Raw genomic sequence first — 18705 nt, 5'->3', positions numbered from 1 at the left:
TTCTAATTAAACATTCTCTGTGGGCAGTTGTGGTGTAATTGTTAGATAGACAGACATGTAACCTACATTTCCGGCAGGGGAAGAGAATGAGCATCGCTCTCTTACACTCTCATTACTCAAAACTGAGGTGTCCTTGATCAAGACACCGAACCCCCAATCGCTCCCTGGGTGCCGCAGCAAAAATGGCTGCCCACTGCTCCGGGTGTGTATTCATGGTGTGTGAGTGTGCACTTGGATGGGTGAAATGCAGAGCATGGGACATCATACTTGGCTACACATCACTTTCACTTTCACTTTCTTCCAACCACTAGATGGAGCTAGATATCTCTAGATCAGAGGGCCAACCCTGCTCCTGTAGGGCCGCCTTCCTGCAGACTCCAGTTCAACCTGCTCCAACACACTCACTGTTCCTGTTATACCTTTAACAACTTGATTTGCTGATTCAAGTGTGTTTGATTAGGGTTTGAGCTGAACTCTGGATCGTTGCACTCGAGGAGCAGGAGTTATAGACCTCCGATCCAGATGGAGAGACATCTAAATTATTATGGTGGAGTAATCAGATATTTTATTGAACTAAGTCAGTGAATAATTACGTTTTTACTGTTTTATCTCTGAACATATTTATTCAGATGGTTATTTAAAGTGGAAACTGTCTCTGATTTTGTGCATCAGTTATTGAATATATCAGTGGTTCTCAAACTCTTTCAGTCTGTAGGATGCATGATGCATCTCCTTATACTCTTGTCTGCAGCAGCCACGAAACACTTACAATTTTAATTCAACTAAACACATATTAAATTATACAACGCTGGAACATCAATTCTGTTGGTTGGTAGAAAGGTAGCACTTTCATCTGAAACAACCAGTCCTTTTATTGTAGAAGTTAGTGCAGCACCTGGACACATGATGAAATGTGTAGTAATGACCCTAAAATGGATGATGTGCGAATGTTTTAATTTTCAGTGCATTAACAAACTCTTTTCAAACTTTTTATTTATCTGTCCAAAAAAGTGGCAGCAATTGTAATGAAAAGAAACAAAAGTTGTTACTGCCTTTGTGTGGAAAAACTGATTGTGCTGAATGTTGTTTTTCTCATTTGTCCTGGGTTTGTCATGCTCAGCGTCATCATAAAGATTTAGACCTACAAGTCTTTGTTGTTTTATGAGATTCTTCTTACAGCCACCAGATGGAGATATAGATATCTGTAGATGGAGAGACAGCTGACCTTGCCTTCCCCCATTTTACTTTGGTGTGTGTGTGTATAAAAATAACATATATGGGAAATTAAACTAGACAGATAAAGGTGGTAGAACCTTGTGATTAACAATGAAGTTGCTACAAGTAATCTTTGTGAGACTCTTAGGTGGGTTTAGATTGCAGCTAATGCTGGGTACACACCAAAAGACAATCGGGCTGATTTTGGGCCGATTTCCCCCCTTCCGACAATCCTAGCTATGTCCCGATTATCTTATTGGTTCAACAGATTATCTTATCAGATTTTCCCTTGGTGTGAGGTGTGTTAAGAGTGTCCGAACCTGCTCGGAAGAACGTCGGAGCCGCCCCGATCGTGAATCGTAAATATTTGAGTGGATATAAAAGTGGACTGGAATGCAGCATAGGTCATTCTCACACACACACACACTTGCAGGAAGCTGAGTGTTAAGGGTTCAGTGAAGTTCTATAGAGGGAACTTCATTATTAAATAACTTTTTCTAAAGAGACAATAAATCCAATAAAGAATAAATAAAGACAATAAAAAATGAGTATATTTCTGTATAAAAGGTTATATATAATGGTGGGTACAATGTTTTTTTTTTTGTTTTTTTTTCACGTGAATTTTCTGTGAAAATCATTCCAAACACTATCATCGCAATTTCTTCCTGCATATCATCCGCCATGCTTATTCTGAAGTCTCTCAAGATTTTGCGAGATTTCCTGTGTTCACAGTCGAGACTCTGGTTGAAAATCTGTTTGTGTGTGGTGTGCTGTCTTTGTCACATCATGACAAACCACACACTATAGGAGCAAAATCACATCTATCTGGTCTATCACATTTTGAAAATCTTATAAGATGTAAAAAATATTTTGGTGTGTACCAAGCATTAGGTGTCAAGGACACCAGGTGCAACCTAAGTCAGGTCTGTAGGGGAAAAATCTACCACAGATGTCTGACTCAATTTTGACTTCTTAGACAAGCAGTGGCTTCATGTTATTTCCTTTATTTCCTGGGGTGGTGTAGTCTATGTGATAAGCAGGTAGCCTATACGCCATAGGCTACCCACTAGGAAAGGCCAAGGATTTCCGTATAACCACTTAAAAAAAGTGTGAGGATACGTAACAATTTTGTTTTGTCAGAACTTCCACACTTTCATTCATAAATTCACGCCGTCCGTGTTTGCGAAGCGACACATATCGAATCGTGGAATCCAGTCACAAATGGAACTTGCTGTATAAAGCAGTAGGCTACCACTACGTCACGGAATTTGGCCATTTTTGAATGAATAAATCAAAAGTGAGGCTGTACAATGAATCAAATCTAGATATGGACTAGTGTCTAGTGAATATTAAAGTTCAAAGAGACTGCAATTGTTCTACGCGTCACAGGGAACGAGCACTCCATGTGCACTCCACTACACACACACACTGAAGCACGCATGTAGGCCACACATGTGACCTTCATGGCAGAGCTGCTATAAGAGTCACTTCACCAGAATTTCACCATTTAATTTGATAAAACTATCGTCATTCATTCGTATCAAATACAGACAGAAACTGTTATGTCTTTACAACGTTGTTATGTCAAAATAAAAGTTCGGTATAACTTGAAGAAATTATAACAGAAATATTACTATTGCACAGTAAAGTACTTCAAGTAGGCTTAATAATAATAGTTTATTAAAAAACACAGAAACTCAAATGTCTACAACCCACCAAAATAAAAGTTCGGTCTAACTCAAAGAAATTATGAAAGAAATTGCACAGTAAAATGTACCTTAAAATAATAATAATAATAATAATAATAATAATAATAATAATAATAATAATAATGAAATTGTAACGGTCACCAGCTGGAGTGCCCTTGAGAGCCACCAGAGGGCACTCCACATCAGACACTCACGTTCACTCTCAGACTACAATTCCCATACTCACTGCCCGGACTCATCATCTCTGATCACTCATCACATTCACCTGTACCTCATTATCACTGATTGCATTCACCTGTGTCCCATCATCCTGTTAGTCTCAGTCTATTTATACCATGTTCATTCATTCACTCACCGCGAAGTCTTGTTGTACTGTTAGTCTGCATTTCCGAGCGTTTTCCCTGGTTTCTTGTCTTTTGGTTTATTTGGATTTCTTGCCCCGTTCCCTGGATTACTCTTTTGCCTCTGGTCCCTGCCTGTTTTCTTTGTTTCTTTGTTGGTTTGTTTGGACTGCCTACCTGTGTTTTGACCTTTTGCCTGTACACTGGATTACGCCTCTGGATTGCCCTCAAATAAAGCTGCATTTGGATCTTACCCTTGTGTCTCGGAGCAGTTAGTGACAGAAATCTATTAAAATTATATTTTAAAGGAATATCACACAAGTTTTCTTACATTTTTTAATTTAAACAGCGAACTTGCCAAAACAATAACACCTTTTTCCCCACAAAAGCAAATTTGTATTTGTGTATACATTTTTTTTAATAATATATATATATATATATATATATATATATATATATATATATAAAGAATATATATATAGAGTACTACACCATATAGTACTACACCACTGCTGGGGACTTACTGACTGTACATCTGTATGTCTATAACTGACACACTCAGTTCAATTCATGGTCCTCTCTTTAGTACCACTGGCCTAGAGATTCATGTTGGTTTTAATAATAGAAAATGTGAACATTTTAATCATATTACGTTCTCTGCTCTTCTTTCTCATTTTGAGAAGTCATAAAGGCTTGTACAGTCTGTTGTGGGCGGTGCTACTGCAGGAGTTTATTGACACTGAGTGTAGTTTCACTAAACCACTTCACTTCAGACCGGCAGCACATTTAACATTTGTGCCAGAACTGGTTATTATAAGATTTCTATTGTGAAACTGTTTTGCACACTTCTGAAAAAAAAATGTCAAAGGTGTTTTTTTTCTTTTGTTTGTGCTCATGGAGTCTGTCTGGTAAGTATTTTTATGGCTTAACTTCAGTTTATATTATTTGTCCACACATTCTTCTGCTCCTTATTATTTTCATCATTAATGTTTCCCATAAAATGTTTGTTTTATTAGACAAAAATACTTTTGTGCTCATATTGCTGTTCTGGTGCCGATTTTCTCTTCCAGTATGAAAGGTTTTATTTATTGTGAATTATTGAATTATAGACTGAAATGAGTGCAGTGAAAATTTGTTTTGCCCTGACAAATATTTAGTTCAAATAGTTTCAAAATTGCTAAAACCCTCTTTCCGAGTAACTGTTTCTGTTTGTTTCTCAGGAGTGTTTGGTGTTGATGCAGTGAAGTCAGTGTCAGTGATGGAAGGAAAATCTGTCACTCTAAACTCTGGTGAAACTGAAACACAGACCGCTGATCTGATAATGTGGAGTTTTGGACACAACAACAGTCTCATAGCTAAAATCAACAGATGGAAGAATAAGAGAGAGTTTCCTGATGAGAGATTCAGAGACAGACTGGAACTGGATCAAACCGGATCTCTGACCATCACAAACACCAGAACCACAGACTCTGGACTTTATACAGTCAGAAGCACCAGATCAGAGACGCCGCTCAACACATTCAATCTTACTGTCTATGGTGAGTTAAAACACTTTTCACAGCTTCAGTAATTTAACAATGTCTACATCATCATTGTCATTCTTGTCTTTTGTCAAAATGTCATGATCATTTCCAGCATGGTTAATATGATTTATTGTGTTTGATAATGTTCTGTGTCAGTGACTGTTATAGAATTTGAGACATTTTAGAAATTTGTTTGCAGTACATTTCTATGTAATGAATTGTGTGACACTTAAACTTTAATGTCAGTGTAGCATGAATCCTTTATGTTGAGAGAGACTCTCACATCAAATAAAGACCAATAAAATGAAAATGTTCTTACTGTTAATTAGAGCTCTCATGTTTTCGTTCTCAGCTCATCTGCCTGTTCCTGTCATATTTAGTCACACTTGTTCATCATCATCATCATCATCATCATCATCATCATCATCAAACTGTTCATTGGTGTGTTCATCAGTGGTGAATGTGAGTCATGTGACTCTCTCCTGGTACAAAGGAATCAGTGTATTGTCCAGCATCAGTGTGTGTGATCTCAGCATCAGTCTCTCTCTACCTCTGGAGGTGGAATATCATGATAAAAACACCTACAGCTGTGTGATCTACAACACCATCAGCAACCAGACCACACATCTGGACATCAACACACACTGCCACACATGTGCAGGTACATCTATGAAGAAGAAGAGCGAGCAAACATCATCAAACTCTGATTAATCAGATACGCAGGAAGGTTGAGATGTTCTTGAACTGCTTTGAGTATATCATTTTCTTGAGTAAATATCATTTATTATAAATGTCATTTAAGTGATATTTTATTCCATTCAAATAAAATACAAATATTTGGAATTACAGTTGTGTTTCTATATTACTTTTAACAATACAAATATTCTAAATCAAAAATAGTGCCTCACCCACTGTGATTAATGACAATCAATATATAATGATTGTATTGTTTTGTATTATTATAAGCCTTGGAATTGAATAACAAGATAAGGAAAATGATCTGGATTGGGATAACAGATACAGCTGAGAGTTTTAGCAGTGTTGTGCAGTAAACCAATGTTTCATTTGTATTGTGCTTTATACAACTTCACTTTGATCAAAGGTAAAAAAAAAACAACAAAAAAAACTTTCTACTCTCTGGCATGTAACACTGGAAAATACCATTCATTGTAGTAAATCGGTTTGGTTTGTTTGGATGTTTCTTTTAAATAAACAGATTCCATAAGATTCAGTGACTTTGTTTTTTCAGTACTTGTCACTGTGCATCTCCGAATCAGTCCCTCCCTATAAATGAGTATTCATGTTTTTAGTTAGTTATTTAGTTTAACATTATCTGTCATCACCTTAATTTGAGTTGTTCATTCAAACCCTCATTGATAGGCCTATAATTATAAAAAAAAGGCCATTCAGTGGCTTCAGTGCAGTAACTCACCATGAGTCTTGCACTGTCAAGTTTTCTGCATGACTGATCAAATATTTTGCTTTCCAAAATACAATATCCAACCAACCTTCAGAAGAGACATCCCTCATTTGTTTGTTCTGGTCTCATTTATCTTTTGAATGTATTTTTACTTACACTTCTCTATTTAGCAGGCATTTTACTTAGAAAATACCAGAGATACAATAGGCCACTCTCTGCGAAAAAACAAAAACAAAACAAAAATACATATGACTTGGATATAACTATTACATGAAAAGAAGGGAAATGCACATTCAAACCTATAAAAATGTCTTTTAAAAGTTGGCAAACATTAATCTCATCATGGCTGCTGGTGTTTCTGTTGAAAACACACTGTTACACAGTTCTAGGAAGATGTTGACTACTAGAATAGGAACTTGAGAAGCTGAGAAGTAAAACAAATGACCACAGCCACGAACACAAAAATAAATGTGTGAACTTTAGTCAGTTCTTTAGTTTATGTTTCTCCCTTCTCTTAAATTGATCTTTATCTCACAACTATATTTGACTATATACACATTTTGACACTCCTGTCTGTTGTGAATCCCATGACTCACAGATGTTTGACCTGATCAAATATCTCCATTGTTAAATTCATTACCAAATTTAGTCTGTGTTTTTCTGCTCTTCACAAACCAACATCAGCTGCATCTGTCACTGAATCAAATGCCTTTCAGCAAGAGATGAGTTTAATACAACAATCTGAATGCTTTACATCAACTAAAGACGTATTTTGTCCAAGTGATCAATTGAGATCAGATGAGAGAGAATAACTGTGCAGACACTTTAACCTCTAAACACACTGCGGTTTAATGCACTTCTGCTAAAATACAAAATGCTGATAAGCAGTTCTTCATAGAAATGTCAAGAGCTTAAAGTGTCAAAATATATGCAGTTACTAATATATATATATATATATATATATATATATATATATATATATATATATATATATATATATATATTTTACATGTGAATGTGTGTTCATGGCATTCAAATTTTCGCCTGAAATAATCTAAACCATGTTAACTGCCAACACAGTCTCACTCCCTACTCGTCAAATGTCTGACGCATGGTCAAGGACCCCTGGCGTCAAGTTTCAACGAAAGAGGTCCCAGCAAACACAGAACGTTGGCACGACGTAGCCAACCTTCTAACAACATTTTATCAACATTAGAAAAGGTTTTAGAAACAACAAATGATTGATAAAATGTTTGATTTAGGGTTAAAACCAACACATACATACCTTTGCGAATATTTGCCTTGGCAGCTATCCGTCTCCTCCGGTTACTTGTCCTCAAACAATAATGGGCTGACTGAGTCCGAAAGGTCCTTTTGGTCTTTTCAGCTGAAAAAAGAGAAAAGAAAATATCATTATGTAAAATATTTTTAATAATAGTAAAAGAAAAATGACTGATTTACCTTACAAATATTGGATGTTACATTATTAAGCATTAAAAGCATGTTAAGTGTTGTGGTTAATATGCATTTACAACAAATATCACTTTAAAACTACCAATACTGATGTAAAAGCATGGTAAGTTTTGTTATTACTGTGGTAAAACTAATGTTACTGAGGTTTAAAGCATGGTAAGTTTTGTGGTGGTTACTGTCCTTTTACCACACCTATCACAGTAAAACTAGGGTTACTGTGGTAAAAGCATGGTACGTGTTGTGGTTACTGTGCATTTACAATAAGTTTTACATTAAAACTACCAATAGTGTGGTAAAAGCATGGTAAGTGTTGTTTTTACTGTGCTTCTACTACAAATACAACTTCGGAACTAATAGTACTACTTTAAACCTGATATGAATAAGATGAACTGATTGAAGGTCTGGGTCTTAGGCCTATAGCACGTCACGTGACAGACAGGCTATCACCCTGTTTTGAATTAGAAAACGTAAAGCCTCCGTGGAGATGACAGATATAATGCAGTGACTATCGACAAACAGAAAAAGACATTGGCCCTGTCCCATTTCTCCCCCCTTAAAACTTCCACTTGGTTTTGAGTGCCCTCGAAAGTAAAGTCCCCTCTGCGAGGGAAGTGGAGTTGAAGATCTTTCCCTATGAAAGCTGTCAAAAGAAAGTCAAACCCTTGTTGCCTGTTGTCGCCACAGAAAGAGTCGGTGCACAGAAGGGGGTAGAGTGACCTCTGCTGGTTGAGCTTCCACATAGCAAGAAGGGCTATATACAAAACTAAAATGTAAATTAAATAATAGAAACTTATAAATAAATAGGCTACCTGCTGCTGCTGTCCTAAGCTACATATAAAATGAGTTCACTTGTCTTAATCTGAAGTTACAGGTCACCAATGGTCTTACAAATGTTCTCCCTAACAGCCAGAGTTATTATTTTATTAGTTTTAATTTTTATTTCAGTTAGCTAAAGTGTTTTTTTTTCACACCCAGTGCTACTTTAGTTGTACTAAAAAACGTTATATTAGTTCAGTTTTAGTCTACAATCACCTCGCTAACTATAGTTACTTTTATTTTGAAAGTGTTACCGGTTACTTTCTCTTCCAAAAAAGGAATAGACCACGTGACTTCCGTTTTTGGTTTATAAACGAAAAACGAATTGACTGCAGTTCAAAGACTCTCTTCATTCTTTGTTCAAAAAGGAATAACGATAGAATGATCGGCAAAAACGAAAAACGGGCCGTTTTTTTTGTTTTTTTTGTTTGTTTTTTGATTCTGACACCAAAAACGGTAATTTGGTTTTTCGTTTTGAAACAAAAAACAGAAAAACGGTATTTTCGTTTTATAATTACAAACGAATTATGGATTATCCAGAGATCTGGGCCCGGTTTCCCGATAACGCTCACTCTTAGCGCTCTAAGAAAGCTCGAAAGATATATCTTACCAAAGTTGTTTATGTTCATAAGTGTGTTCCCCGAACCATACCTTAGGAAGCTGCTTAATATATACCTTCTTACGTGCGACGTTACCCAGCGCTGTCCGTGGCGATGGTGCTGAATTGTTTGATATCGATGGCTCGAGAATCAATTATTCTCTTGTGCAGGGGCTGTTTATGTGAGAAAGCGGTGATCTTTATAAATGAAGCACTTCAGAAATAGTTGAAATTGCAATTTATTATGATTATTGGATATTATAAAAAATAATCCAAACTATAATAGCCTATAATAGCCTAGCCTACATATTTTAAAATTGTAACATATTGCTGGCACAATAACCTTTTCAAAAATGTACGTGCCTTCTTCTCTTTCCCATTTTTGTTCGCTGAGGTGGAGCTACGATGAAATATTGTTCTTGTAAATACTATACTCGGCAGTGATCAAAAAGGATTTAAAGGAACACTCCACCATTTTTTGAAATAGGGCTTATTCACCTTCTTTCCTACATTTAGATAGGTGGGCAAATGCATTTTTTTCTCAGTGCATGCATTGTTTAAGTTTGACAGGGTCGGTGCTAGCTTAGCTTAGCATAATGAATGGAATCCTTTGTTGCCAGCTAGCATGTCCTGAGTAAAAGTGATATAAACTTTTTTTTAAAAACACCTAATTACTTCTTGTGGCCTGCGTATTCACAACAAGTACAAATAGCGATGCAGATTAACACTAGGCGATTTCCTAGGCAGATATTGACTTATATATTAAGGACTATATTAGGGGGAAGCACAGGCGAAGCACTGCTACTTGGGCATGATATCTCTGCGCCCAAGTAGCAGTGCTTCGCCTGTGCTTCCCCCTAATATAGTCCCAAGTCAATATCTGCATAGGAAATCGCCTAGTGTTAATCTGCATCGCTATTTGTACCTGTTGTGAATACGCAGGCCACAAGAAGTAATTAGGTGGGTTTTTTGTTTTTTTTATATCACTTTTACTCAGGACATGCTAGCTGGCAACAAAGGATTCCATTCATTATGCTAAGCTAAGCTAGCACCGACCCTGTCAAACTAAAACAATGCATGCACTGAGAAAAAAATGCATTTGCCCACCTATCTAAATGTCTAAATGAGAAAAACACTGATATTATGGATTCGGACGGCACTAAAATCACCGACTAAAATACCGGACGAGCCCATGAGAAACAATATTAGCGTCCGAATAGCACTTAACTGTTCGTAGTTGCATAGTGAGATCACCGGCGCCACCAGTCCGCCCTAACTCGAGCCAGTCCGGGCTCCTCGTCCGCGGCAGGCAGGTCTTCTGCCTCGGCTGCTCTTCGCTATAATGCGGCTTGTAAAGGTAGCCACAAACACCTGATTTCAAGCATCAGACTTCCGAAATCCTCTTCCTCTATATCATATTGAGCACTCTCCTCCATTATTGTCATAACTTTACATCTTATGACAATAGTGACACCACAATAATAACAATAGTGACACAAAACAATAATGACACCACAGCGCCTGTTAGCTTAGCTTCAAACAAGATGGAGGATATTGCTTTCAGTTTCAGAGAGTAAAGTCCCACCCACTGATCTGTAATAGGTCTGTAGCGTGAGCGGGTCCCGCCCCCTGGGAAAGATGAGGAACTACTTGTAGTCTCAACAGAAATCCCCCCCTCTTACACTTCCTCCGACAATGACGCAAAATGACGATTTTTGCGTAATTGTGGGAGGAAGTGTAAGAGGTAAATAACGGATTTCTCCCGTCTCAGGGGAAAATGAGAGAGTGTTGCACGACCATTCAATAGTATGACTGGGTTTCTAACAATGCAAAGCTTAATGCAAATGGGTGGAGTGTCCCTTTAAGCAGCTTCCTAAGGTATGGTTCGGGGAACACACTTAGGAACATAAACAACTTTGGTAAGATATATCTTAGAGTGAGCGTTATCGGGAAACCGGGCCCAGTCCTTTTATTGTAGAAGTTAGTGCAGCACCTGGACACATGATGAAATGTGTAGTAATGACCCTAAAATAAAATGGATGATGTGTGAACGGTTTATTTTTCATTGCATTAACAAACTCTTTTCAAACTTTTTCTTTATCCGTCAAAAATAGTGGCAATTGTAATGAAGTGAAAAAAAAATTATTACTGCCTTTGTGAGGAAATGTTGTTTTTCTCATTTTTCCTCTGGATTTGTCATGTTCAGCGTCATCATAAAGATTTAGACCTACAAGTCTTTGTTGTTTAATGAAATTCTTCTTACAGCCACTAGATGGAGATATAGATATCTCTAGATGGAGAGACAGCTGAATAATTATGCTGGACTAATTAGCCATTTTGTTGAACTAAGCTAGCAAATAATTAGATTGTATCTGTCTTGGTTTGTAAGTTTATAGAGCAGCACCTTCACTCCTCCTGCGATGTGTAATATACATTTAACCATGTTTCTAACATCTAACCTTACCTAACATTCTAACACTTTGAAACACAATGTACTAATATGTTCTGTCATGTGTTTTTGTACCTTGCCTTCCCCCATTTGACTTTGGTTGTGTGTGTAAAAATAACATATATGGTAAATGAAACCTTGTGATTAACAATGAAGTATCGTTAAAACAAAGTTTGCTTCACCTAGTAACAGAAGGTTTTGCAAATGAAGAACCAATCAAATTCATGTCATTTTGACTTACCTCTCAATTCTATAAAAACAGTTGTAACTGTGTGTTTGGTGTGATTCTCAATGGAATTTGTCTGAGATCCTCCTTGCTTCTTCTTGGGAGAGATTCCCTGAGAACTGCTCTGGGAACTTCCCTGAGAAAAAGCATTTAAAGGACATTTGCTGAAGTCTGTTTGTCGATTATTGCTGCGCAGCAAGAAAGCTAGGGAGGGAAACAAGTTATTTAGGGAAACACTAGAGACCTTACAACCAAGTGATAGTGTGGATCGCATTAAGAACACTAGAGACCTTATTCCCAAGTGATAGTGTTCGATAGGGGGCGAGACTTCGTTCGACTCTTTGTGAGACTCTTAGGCAGGGTTGGATTGCAGCTTAGGCGTCAACTCGCGCGTTCAGAGGTAACTCAACTGAGTGTAATATTTTCAGGTGTCAAGGACTCCAGGTGCAACCTAAGTCAGGTCCGTAGGGGAAAAATCTACCCAGATGTCTGACTCAATTTTGACTTCTTAGACAAGCAGTGGCTTCATGTTATTTCCTTTATTTCATGGGGATTTACTGACTGTACATCTGTATGTCTATATCTGACACACTCAGTTCAATTCATGGTCCTCTCTTTAGAACCACTGGCCTAGAGATTTAAGTTGGTTTTAATAATAGAAAATGTGAACATTTGAATCATATCACGTTCTCTGTTCTTCTTTCTCATTTTGAGAAGTCATGTGGCTTGTACAGTCTGTTGTGGGCTGTCTACTGCAGGAGTTTATTGACACTGAGTGTAGAGTTTCACTAAACCACTTCACAACAGACCGGCAGCACATTTAACATTTCATGAGCGCCAGAACTGGTTATTATAAGATTTCTATTGTAAAACTCTTTTGCACACTTCTGAAAAAAATGTCCAGGGTGTTTTTTTTCTTTTGTTTGTGCTCATGGAGTCTGTCTGGTAAGTATTTTTATGGCTTTACTTCAGTTATATTATTTGTCCACACATTCAATGTTTCCCATAAAATGTATGTTTTATTAGACAAAAATACTTTTGTGTTCATATGAACGGTGTTCTGAATGGTGCCGATTTTCCCTTCCAGTATGAAAGGTTTTATTTAATTATAGAATTATAGATTGAAATGAGTGCAGTGAAAATTAGTTTTGCCCTGACAAATATTTAGTTCAAATAGTTTCAAAATTGCTAAAACCCTCTTTCCGAGTAACTGTTTCTGTTTGTTTCTCAGGAGTGTTTGGTGTTGATGCAGTGAAGTCAGTGTCAGTGACTGAGGGAGAATCTGTCACTCTAAACACTGATACTGAAATACAGACAGATGATCTGATAATGTGGAGAACTGTCCACAACAATTATCTCATAGCTAAAATCAACTATAAGACAGATTATCCTGATGAGAGATTCAGAGACAGACTGAAACTGGATGAGAAGACTGGATCTCTGACCATCACAAACACCAGAACCACAGACTCTGGACTTTATAGAGTAACCAGCAGCAGATCAGAGACGCCGCTCAACACATTCAATCTTACTGTCTATGGTGAGTTAAAACACTTTTCACAATTTCAGTAATTTAACAATGTCTGTACATCATCATTGTCATTCTTGTCTTTTGTCAAAATGTCATGATCATTTCCAGCATGGTTAATATGATGTATTGTGTTTGATAATGTTCTGTGTCAGTCACTTTTATAGAAATGACATTTTAGAAATGTATTTGCAGTACATTTCTATGTAATGAATTGTGTGACACTTAAACTCTAATTTCAGTGTAGCATGAATCCTTTATGTTGAGAGAGACTCTCACATCAAATAAAGACCAATAAAATGAAAATGTTCTTACTGTAAATTAGAGCTCTCATGTTTTTGTTCTCAGCTCGTCTGCCTGTTCCTGTCATATTTAGTCACACTTGTTCATCATCATCATCATCATTGTCAAATTGTTCATTGGTGTGTTCATCAGTGTCAAATGTGAGTGATGCGACTCTCTCCTGGTACAAAGGAATCAGTGTATTGTCCAGCATCAGTGTGTGTGATCTCAGCATCAGTCTCTCTCTACCTCTGGAGGTGGAATATATCAGGATAAAAACACCTACAGCTGTGTGATCTACAATCCCATCAGCAACCAGACCACACATCTGGACATCAACACACTCTGCCACACATGTGCAGGTACATCTATGACACTATATATGTGTATTGTTCACAAATTAAATTAAATTTTATTTCTTATTATTACCCTGTCCATTTCTTCTCTCATAAGACTGCACCCGCTGTTGTGGTTTCACTGAAGCTGTGATCCAATTGGCTCTCTCTGCTCTGGTGGGCGTGGCTACTGTTGCTGTGCTGGTTTATGAATTCAGATCAAAAAAGAAGAGAGCGCAAACATCTTCATCAAACTCTGATTAATCAGATACACAGGAAGGTTGAGATGTTCTTGAACTGCTTTGACTATATCATTTTCTTGAGTAAATATCATTTATTATAAATGTCATTTAAGTGATATTTTATTCCATTCAAATAAAATACAAATATTTTGAATTACAGTTGTGTTTCTTTATTACTTTTAACAATACAAATATTCTAAAACAAAAATAGTGCCTGACCCACTGTGATTAATCACAATCAATATATAATGATCGTATTGTTTTGTATTATTATAAGCCTTGGAATTGAATAACAAGATAAGGAAAATGATTTGGATTGGGATAACAGATACAGCTGAGAGTTTTAGCAGTGTTGTGCAGTAAACCAATGTTTCATTTGTATTGTGCTTTATACAACTTCACTTCGATCAAAGGTAAAAAAAAACAACAACAAAAAACACTTACTACTCTCTCGCATGTAACACTGGAAAATACCATTCATTGTAGTAAATCGGTTTGGTTTGTTTGGATGTTTCTTTTAAATAAACAGATTCTATAAGATTCAGTGACTTTGTTTTTTCAGTACTTGTCACTGTGCATCTTCAAATCAGTCTCTCCCTATAAATGAGTATTTATGTTTTTTGTTAGTTATTTAGTTTAACATTATCTGTCATCACCTTAATTGGAGTTGTTCATTCAGTCCCTCATTGATAGGCCTATAATTATAAATTATACAATTAAATAGATTAGTTATTGCTATAAAAAAAAAAAAAAAAATTGGCCATTCAGTGGCTTCAGTGCAGTAACTCACCATGAGTCTTGCACTGTCAAGTTTTCTGCATGACTGATCAAATATTTTGCTTTCCAAAATACAATATGCAACCAACCTTCAGAAGAGACATCCCTCATTTCTTTGTTCTGGTCTCATTTATCTTTTGAATGTATTTTTACTTACACTTATTTATCAGACAGTTTTATTTAGAAAATACCAGAGACACAATAGGCCACTCTCTGTGATAAAAATAAATAAAATAAAAATACATATGACTTTGATATAACTATTACATGAAAAGAAGAGAAATGCACATTCAAACCTATAAAAATGTCTTTTAAAAGTTGACAACATTAATCTCATCATGGCTGCTGGTGTTTCTGTTGAAAACACACTGTTAAACAGTTCTAGGAAGATGTTGACTACTAGAATAGGAACTTGAGAAGCTGAGAAGTAAAACAAATGACCACAGTCACGAACACAAAAATAAATGTGTGAACTTTAGTCAGTTCTTTAGTTTATGTTTCTCCCTTCTCTTAAATTGATCTTTATCTCACAACTATATATGACTATATACACATTTTGACACTCCTGTCTGCTGTGAATCCCATGACTCACAGATGTTTGACCTGATCAAATATCTCCATTGTTAAATTCATTACCAAATTTAGTCTGTGTTTTTCTGCTCTTCACAAACCAACATCAGCTGCATCTGTCACTGAATCAAATGCCTTTCAGCAAGAGATGAGTTTAATACAACAATCTGAATGCTTTACATCAACTAAAGACATATTTTGTCCAAGTGATCAATTGAAATCAGATGAGAGAGAATAACTGTGCAGACACTTTAACCTCTAAACACACTGCGGTTTAATGCACTTCTGCTAAAATACAAAATGCTGATAAGCAGTTCTTCATAGAAATGTCAAGAGCTTAAAGTGTCAAAATATATGCAGTTACGCCTGTTTTTTTTTTTTTTTTTTTTTTTACATGTGAATGTACAATGTGTTTTCATGGCATTTAAATTTTCGTCTGAAATAATCTAAACATCCATGTTAACTGGAGACAAATAAATACCGATAAATCAAAATGACTGATTACTGCAGACTTTATGTGACTGTGTTTAACATTAAACACATTACTGTCACATTAAACACAGTAACATCAACTATGTGTTTAATGCGATCCTGAATGTCACTGTGTGAATGATTTAGACTAAAGGTCAAAAGGTCAGGCATCACACACAGTTAATCTTTATGGTGTATTAAATGCATTTTTATCAGTGGTTTATGACCAATATACATGTCAGAATTTTACAAACTACTGACTGAACATGGAAAAACAACACTTTTAAAGGCATTAAAACTGCAAAATCTTTTTGAATATATAATTCACCCCTGATGGTGGACGTTGTAACTTCAGTATCTGGAGGCACGTTCTCCTTTGAAGTCCTTTCTACAGTATCCATAAACCGTCTGTTTTGAATAAATACAATTTTTATTTGCAAACTACAGAAGAAAGTATATAAAATATAAAAAAATATTACTTTATATTAGACTTCATATTATATATTAAATCGTTTACCAGTCAGTGACAGATTATTTTTTTTCTCATTAAACATCTTCTGTGGGCAGTTGTGGCATAATGAGAGTTGGACTTGTAACCTACAATGAACATCACTCTCTTACACTCTCATCACTCACAACTGAGGTGTCCTTGATCAAGACAGCGAACCCCCAATCGCTCCCCGGGCGCCGCAACATAAATGGCTGCCCACTGCTCCGGGTGTGTGTGTGTATGTGTGTATGTGTGAGTTGGTAATCATCACGTTGTGGGGACAAAATGTCCCCACAAGGATGGCAATATCCGAAATCCTTGTTCGTGTGGGGACATTTTTTGGTCCCCATGAGGAAAACGGCTTATAAATAAAAAAAGTGATGTTTTTTCGAAAATGTGAAATTGCAGAAAGTTTTCTGTGATGGGTAGGTTTAGGGGTAGGGTTAGTGTAAGGGAATAGAATATACAGTTTGTACAGTATAAAAACCATTATGTCTATGGAAAGTCCCCATAAAAAATGAAAACACTACATGTGTGTGTGTGTGTGTGTGTGTGTGTGTGTGTGTGTGTGTGTGTGTGTGTGTGTGTGTGTGTGTGTGTGTGTGTGTGTGTGTGTGCGCGCACTAGGATGGGTGAAATGCAGAGCATGAGACATCATACTTGGCTACACATCATTTTCACTTTCTTCCAACCACTAGATGGAGCTAGATATCTCTAGATCATGGGGCCAACCCTGCTCCTGTAGGGCTGCTTTACTGCAGACTCCAGTTCAACCTGCTCCAACACACTTACTGTTGCTGTTACACCTTTAATGATTTGCTGCTTCAAATGTGTTTGATTAGGGTTTGAGATCAGACATTTTATTGAACTAAGCCAGTGAATAATTATGTTTTTACTGTTTTATCTCTGATGTAACATAGTTAGTATTTTTTTCCGTTTTTATTGTGAATTCCTCATCAATTCAGCAGTTGTTGTTAATCTCATGTTGTAGTGGTGCCCTCAAATAAAGAAATTATCATGCAAACCATTGGTTTTGTGAGTTTTTTTTATTTTATTTTTTTAAGTTTACAGTATTTAAGTTAATCCATAAAAATGTATGAGGTAAAATAACAAAAAAAGTTGCCACTATAGTAAAAATGAATCAACACAAATAATTAAACAACCCACTTTGCTGTGTAAAATTAATCCAACATGTGTTCTGTCCTATATTTACCCAGTCCTTGAGTTGAAAACATCCGAAATTGTCTCTCTCTCTCTCTCTCAAAAAAAACAAAAACAAAAAAAAACATTCATGAACACAAAGACCATTGCTTGAATATTATGAAAAAATATGTTTTCATATTCAGTCACAAGGTGGCGCTAAAGCAGTGACATCTGCATTGGGGAAGTATGCTGTACACAATTATTTTCCTAAGACATTTTCCTGGCCAGGATTTCTAAATTGCCTGAAATATCTGGGATTTGGCTTTGGTTCCCTATTGATGTGCTCTCTATAGCCCTCATACTTGCTTTGTTTGACTGTTTTCTGTAGATCCCAGGCCATGATTGGTCGATTATGTACAATGTCTGCAAACAAACCAGCCTTCTCTTCAGTCATTACCTTGAGCAAGTATGAAAACAATAGGAAAAAAAGAAAATCCCAAGGAAAAATTAGGAAAAATCTTAGCCAGGACATGTCAGGAAAATCTGTCTGTTAGTCATAGTCACTGGTAAAACTTCTAATATCATTTAAAGAAATATTTTTTTGAAAATATGTATATGCCGCTTACAAATAATCAGGCCATTTTATGATTCAGCTTGTTTTGGGGGAAAACGGACATAACATTTTTAGTAGGGGTGTGCATTGGCACTGCCCTCACGATTCGATTCGATTACGATTCACCAGATTCGATTCAATTCGATTCTACGATGCATTGCGATGCATCAAAATTCTACTGCACACAACAAGGCAAAATTTTCATCAGTCATGAGGCAATACAAGCAGTCAGATATTGAACAACAGATTTTATTGGCTGCTATGTGTGTATTATCACTCTCCTGTATCTTTGACATAAATGTCATTAAATAAAATAAAATTGAATGGTACAGGGTATTGAATATGGCATTTTCAAACCTGAAAAAGAAAGCATAAATCACTGCTTTCAGTGCTTTGAATGAGAAATGTTTCTCTTCTCTCTGCTTGAGAACCATTTGAAATTAAATTTCAACTTTATTGTCCAACTCAAGGCCAGAAAATAAAC

At 36.3% G+C, this 18705-nt stretch overlaps 1 protein-coding gene across 1 annotated transcript in view; it reads left to right on the top strand.

Annotated features, from left to right (window-relative positions):
• The window catches only part of LOC311085752 (uncharacterized protein), a 333708-nt gene extending 319735 nt beyond the window's left edge, over positions 1 to 13973 (top strand). The window contains exons 3-5 of the mRNA XM_084118372.1: positions 4486 to 4803; positions 13002 to 13310; positions 13647 to 13973. Coding sequence (XP_083974498.1) covers positions 4486 to 4803; positions 13002 to 13310; positions 13647 to 13876 — 857 coding nt within the window. The 3' untranslated portion in view covers positions 13877 to 13973. The remainder of the gene's footprint in view (positions 1 to 4485; positions 4804 to 13001; positions 13311 to 13646) is intronic.
• The last annotated feature ends 4732 nt before the right edge of the window (positions 13974 to 18705 follow it).

The sequence above is a fragment of the Abramis brama genome (genome assembly GCF_963993115.1).
Source record: "Abramis brama genome assembly, chromosome: 6".
NCBI lineage: Eukaryota > Metazoa > Chordata > Actinopteri > Cypriniformes > Leuciscidae > Abramis > Abramis brama.
This window is presented reverse-complemented; position numbering and strand designations above follow the sequence as displayed.